General features: G+C 41.6%; 1 protein-coding gene across 1 annotated transcript; it reads left to right on the forward strand.

Annotated features, from left to right (window-relative positions):
- Positions 1 to 2836: 2836 nt before the first annotated feature.
- LOC127677549 (vomeronasal type-1 receptor 44-like) lies at positions 2837 to 4779 on the forward strand. Its single transcript, XM_052172610.1, has 2 exons — positions 2837 to 2884; positions 3817 to 4779. The coding sequence occupies exons 1-2, from the start codon at positions 2837 to 2839 to the stop codon at positions 4777 to 4779; spliced, it is 1011 nt and encodes a 336-aa protein (XP_052028570.1).
- The last annotated feature ends 1335 nt before the right edge of the window (positions 4780 to 6114 follow it).

A 6114-nucleotide genomic window follows, 5' to 3' on the forward strand; every position in this document is an offset into this window, starting at 1 on the left:
GCCTTGGTCATGGTGTCTTTTCACAGTGGTAAAACCCCAAGTAAACAGAAGAAGCTTTCAAAGGAAATGAAGCTTCAAGTATAAAGCTGCACTGTGGATAGCCTCACACTGTGCTGGGTCTCACTCCTAGTTCATCTAGAGCTACTAGATCTCAGGTTGTTCTTAACCTGGGCTCTGACCCATAGGATGTCTCAGCTTAGGAATATGGTTGCCAGTTATGAAATATTAAGTCTATGGTGAACTTGGTTTTGGTTTTCATGGGTCCTGAGAACAGTAATTGATGACTCTTGTTTCTTGGGAGAAACAACTACCAAGCACTCAGATAATGAAAATGCCTGGATTTGTTGTTTTCTCTAGTTCTGGTCTCGCTTACTAGCTCCCATAATGACCTTAATTTTAAAAATGAGACTTAATTTTTTCATGGAGTTGGTAACAGGTAAAGAGAAATGCATCACCCTTTTTGCTACAAAGTCCATCTAGGCTGCTGTGTAAGGAGGCCTGTAATCACTTGTTCTGTCATCAGCTCTATCAGATCTCAAGTGGTATCAGCAATGTTCCTTTTGTAGAATGGGTGTGTCTCTGTAGTTATAGCAGCTATCTGTGAAAAAACCTGTTGTTAGGTCTGTGACAAGGCTTCTCTGGGACTTCCTGTCCCTTCTACATAAGAGCACACTGTCTTCTCTGGTGTTTCTGATGATGTGTTTAGATGAATTCTGACATTTTCCCTACTGCTTCATTTCATAATTCTTTGATTTTTTAAAAAAAAAAGATTATAGTACAATTATATGAATAATCCATCCCCCTATATTCTTTAAATCTTTCCAAATAACCATCTATGCTGCCTTTGCTTTCATGGCCTCTATTATGTAATTCATATTCTCATATGCATAACTACAACATGCTCATTCTGTGTAATGTTACCTGTATATGTTTTTTCTATGCTGACATTTGGTTTTGGACACACAATTGGGGTGATCTCCTCTGGAGAAGATGATTCCTCCCATTCATAGCTTTCCTTAGTAGCCTGTAGTTCTTTGTGTAGGCTGAGTAGAGGGCTTTTCTATGCCTTGACATGTCCATCTGTTTTCCTTGGTTAGCTCATGTTTAGGCAGCCACATCTCCTTAACAGGACCACCAGGAAATACAAGCTAACAGCAAACTCCGTCATCACCTAGTTTTTCTGCGTTTCCACCCATCTTCTGCAGAGCTTTTGAGCCTTGGCTACAGGGGTTCCTGGAAGATGGATCCACGATCCACAACTCTACACATTGGTTGATTGTGGTTTTCAATGTCGCAGTGAACTATGCCAGGAAACTTGGTAAGGTGGAGCATGTCTGAGACCCTGGAAATAAAGTACTCATACCTGAGACATTAGTTGCCTCTCTTCTCTCTGCCTGATTCCTGTCCTGGAACAATGGCCAAGCTCCCCACATCATTCATGTATTCCAAAGCAGAGTTCTTCATGCTAATGAGGAATTTAGAGATATTGAGTCTTTAGCCAATAAGTTTCCTTTCCCAGATTTTCCTCTCACAAAAGGTATTTAATCTAGGCTACCTTGAGAAGTAAATACACACCCATTGTCCATGATGAACAACCAACAAATAGTTTAGAAATAAGGACTGTCTCTTTTATCTCCCACCACCATGGGGAGCATAGAGATGGACATTAACCTACAGAACCTTGCTTCCTAAGTCTCCCATAGTAGGCCTTTTTGTGGCCTTCCAGAAAATTATTGCAATCTTCCCAGTTTAGCTAAGCCGGAGCTCCCATCACCAGCCCAGGGCTAGATGCTGTCCACAGCCTGTGGGCCTCCAAAGGTCCTGGCCTTGTCTAGGGCCAGTGGCTGCCCAACATTTCATTCCTGTGTTCTCTGTGTGGTTTTCTAGCCATGACTAGATGTCTGGGAGTCAGGAAATATCAGCTTCCTCCTGTCCACACCTTAGAATGCATTTTCCTGTGTCTAGAGCAGTGTTTTGGAGTGTTACCTAAGCCAAAGAAGCCCAGAACTTAGAGTGGTGGCATTTTGGGTACCCACCTAAGCTCCCTGCATTGGCAGGTTGGAAATTGGACCCACACCTACCTGTAGTGGCCTTCCTCTGTTGCAAAGAGAAGTTTTCTTGATACATATTTAGAACATTTTAAACAATTTTGCTTCTTGTTTATATACTATATTGTACTACAACATGAACTAAAAAACTATGAAATTATTTCATCTCTTTCCCTTGATTTTCAGTTAAGAATCCTTTACTATGCGTCTGGGAAGTTTTTCTTTTTTTACAACAGTATAGAATACATATGTACTAAATGTTCATTAAAGGAAATAATAAGTTCTACCTAAAATGCCCATTGCAGTTCCCATGTCCTTTAGGCTGGCTTCTCTGAAGTCTGGAGACTCCTCCTTCACACAGAAGGAGAAGAAGACTCTTATGGAGCCTATCCTTCAAGATGGGTGGATACTTTTCATTTAATCATGACCTCAGAATGAGATGGCACTAAGTTTATTATAACTGTAGTTTATTTACCACCCTAATTTTACGGGCCAAAAGAGAGAAGAATAAGTATATGATCACACTGATATTTGATTCTCAGGGTCTTTTCACAGAGACTCATAACAAAAGTTTAAAATCATATGTCTGATGCACAGTCATTAAGAATTTAAAGAAAGACCATAATTTTAAACTGCTTGGAAAAGGAACATGGCTCCCTCATTGTACTCTTTTGGTCATGTTTGTCTTTTCTATTTCATGCAGGGAAAGAGGTGGTGAGTCATTAACACAGCTGAATTGACACTCCCAGGCCACATGACAAGGCACTGCATGATAAAATATGCATGACATGTCTATAGAGGTCACTCTGTGCCAAAAACAGTTCTATAGTTGGTGGGTATGTATACTGCATGTTCTTTCATACTTAGGGTCCTCTAACACAGGAACAGGACTGACTGTCCATATGTTCTAGATGAGGTTACTGGAGCTCTGAGTACTTAAGGTCATACTCTGAAGAAATGGCAGCATGGAGAATTTGATTCAGAGTCCATTTTTCTGGAGATTAATTAAGAATATTAGGGCTGGCTGGGCAGTGTTGGCACATGTCTTTTTTCCAACCACTTGGGAGGTAGAGGCTGGAAGATCTCTGGGTCAGGGCTTGCCTGGTCTATAGGATGAGCTCTAGGACAGACAGGGCTATACAGATAAATGTTGTTTAAGAAACAGAGAGTAAGGAGAATGAATGAAGAGAGGAGAGGGAAGAGGAAAAATGTAGTGTGTGGGGAGGGGAACACACACCACACAGACATGCACACACACAGAGATAGAGAAAAACAGACAGACAGATAGACAGACAGAATGGAGAATGAATAATTGGCCTGTTGGTAAAGGAGCAGAATAAAACAAATACTGAAATAAAATGTTCTGGTGCCCTGGAACATAGTCCCCTAGAAGATCATGTTTCTAATTATATGCAATCTTCACCATTCAAATTCATCCGCTAGGTAAAGCTATTATATGTCTGACAATCAACGGAGATGCAGCTCTTGCCCCAAATAATCAAATTCATGGACCATGAGAGGGAATGCTTAATGTACATGAAAGTTTATACTCAGAGGTATCCTAACAATAGTACACACAATTCTGCATTGATTGGAAGGCATTAGGACAGTGTGGACAGTGGAGGTGGCTTTGAGGTGGTGTGAGCTGGAGCTGAGTTTGGTGACATGAAATCAGGATGAGGCAACATCATGTTGCCAACTTGGTGTTGGTTGACATTTGTGAACAAGGCTGCATTTTGTAAGGAAGAGTTTTGTCTTTTCTTGTCAGGTTTTTCTATTTGCTTCCTACCCACATACAATGAATAAAGACAACTTAGTGCACACTGACACAAACATGAAAATCATCCTGTTCTCTGAAGTGAGTGTTGGGATCTCAGCTAATGGTATCCTTTTTTTTGCCAAAATCTGCATACTCCTTGGTGGGAACAGGCCTAAGCCCATTGATCTCTACATTGCTTTCTTGTCCCTAACCCAACTAATGCTGCTTACAACTATGGGACTCATAGCCATGGACATGTTTATGCCTTGGGGGAGATGGGGTTTTAACACATGCCAATCACTTATCTGTTTGCACAGCCTTCTTTGGTGCCTCACCCTTTGTGCAGCCTGCCAGCTGAATGTCCTTTGGACCATCACTCTTAGTCCTGGAAACTCCTGTTTAACAAAGTTTAAACATAAATCTCCCCATCACATCTCAGGTGCCTTTCTTTTCCTCTGTGTTCTCTATATGTCTTTCAGCAGTCACTTCTTCATATCGATTATTGCTACCCCTAACTTGACCTCAGAGAGCTTTATGTATGTTACTCAGTCTTGCTCACTTCTACCCATGAGTTACTCCAGAACAAGCATCTTTTCCACAATGCTGTCCATCAGGGAAGCATTTATAATCTGTCTCATGGCCCTGTCCAGCAGGTACATGGTGGCTCTCCTACGGAGGCACAAGAAGCAGGCTCAGTATCTTCACAGCACCAGACTTTCTTCAAAAGCGTCCCCAGAGCAAAGGGCCACCAGGACCATCATGCTGCTCATGAGCTTCTTTGTGGTTCTCTGCACCTTGGACACTGTTGTCTTTTACTCAAGGATGATGTTCAAGGATGGCCCAATATTCTACTGTGTACAAATTATTGTGGCCCATAGCTATGCCACAGTCAGTCCTTTTGTGTTTATTTGCAATGAAAAGCATGTAGTTAAGTTTTGGAGGTCAATGTGTGGCAGCAAAATAAATATTTGATTTTTCCAGGATGGATATGGTTCCTTAATATAATCCAATATATTGTTATCAGAGCTATGTATCACGACATATTGAGAACACACTCTTACTGAAATTGATATATAAAATTATATTTTTTCTGTTCAATCTCTTTACTTTGTGTGTACAAAAGTATATGATAGAAAATTAAACAAAAAACTAGACTGTTTTCTGAAATCTAAGTTTTATTTTTAAAATTTATTTATTTATTTATTCATGTCACATGCCAATATCCTCCCAGTACCCTTTCACAGAAGTCCTCCCTCAATTACCCTCTCCTCTTCTATTCTCAAAAGGGGATCCCACTCTGAGTATTGTCCACACCAACCTGGCACAAGTCCCTGCAGGAATAGGCGCATCCTCACTCACTGTGGCCAGACAAGGAAGTATAGTTAGGGGAACAGGACCCATAGGCAAGCAACAGATTCAGGGACAGCCGCCATCTGGTTCTTGGGAGACCTGCATGAAGACAAGCTGTTCATCAGCTACATATTTGCAGGGGCACTAGATCTAGCCTGTGCTAGCTTTTTGGTTAGTGTTTGAGTCTTTGGGAGCACCAAAGTGTCCAGCTTATTTCACTTTGATGGTCTTCCTTTGGTGCCCTGTCCTCTTTTCTGTTCCATCAATCCTCCATCCAACTCTTCCATAAGACTCCACAAACTCCATCCAATGTCTTGTTGTGGGTCTTCGCATCTCTTTCCATTGGCTGCTGGAAAGTCCATCCTATGCCTGGTCTTTGGTAGGTGAATTATTCTCTGAGAATCCACAAGGATACAGGTTACTAGACCCTGTTGGTCTTCAGGCTCATTGAAACGTCTCAGACAACAATTTTTCTAGGCTCCTGACTACAAGCTTAACAGAGTATCATTAATTAAATTGCTGATTGCTTCTTGCCTATGTGGTGGGTCTCAAGTTGGGCCAGTTAATGTTTGAGCTTTGCCTCTTTTTCTGCTATATCTTCGTTCCTGCGCACCTTCTAGGTAGAACACATTATTGGTAGAAGGCTTTGTTGGTGGGTTGGTGTCATTAGTTCTCTACTGGAAATTCTTCCTGGCAACAGGAAATAGCCACTTTTGGATCCGTATTCCCCACTGCTAGAGTTTCAGCTAACGTTGCCACAGAGATGCCCTGGGTCCTCCACAATCACAGGTCTCTGGGGTATGTCCTGGAAATGTCCCCTTGCTGATTTCCATTCTCTCTCCCCTGCTCTCCCTATACCTAATTCCAACCCATCTTCTCTCCTAGCCAGTTCATTCCCTCCATCCACCTCCAATATCCATTTTATTCTCTCTTCTGTGTAAGTTTCCACTATTCTCT

Source organism: Apodemus sylvaticus, chromosome 2, assembly GCF_947179515.1.
Source record: "Apodemus sylvaticus chromosome 2, mApoSyl1.1, whole genome shotgun sequence".
Lineage (NCBI taxonomy): Eukaryota > Metazoa > Chordata > Mammalia > Rodentia > Muridae > Apodemus > Apodemus sylvaticus.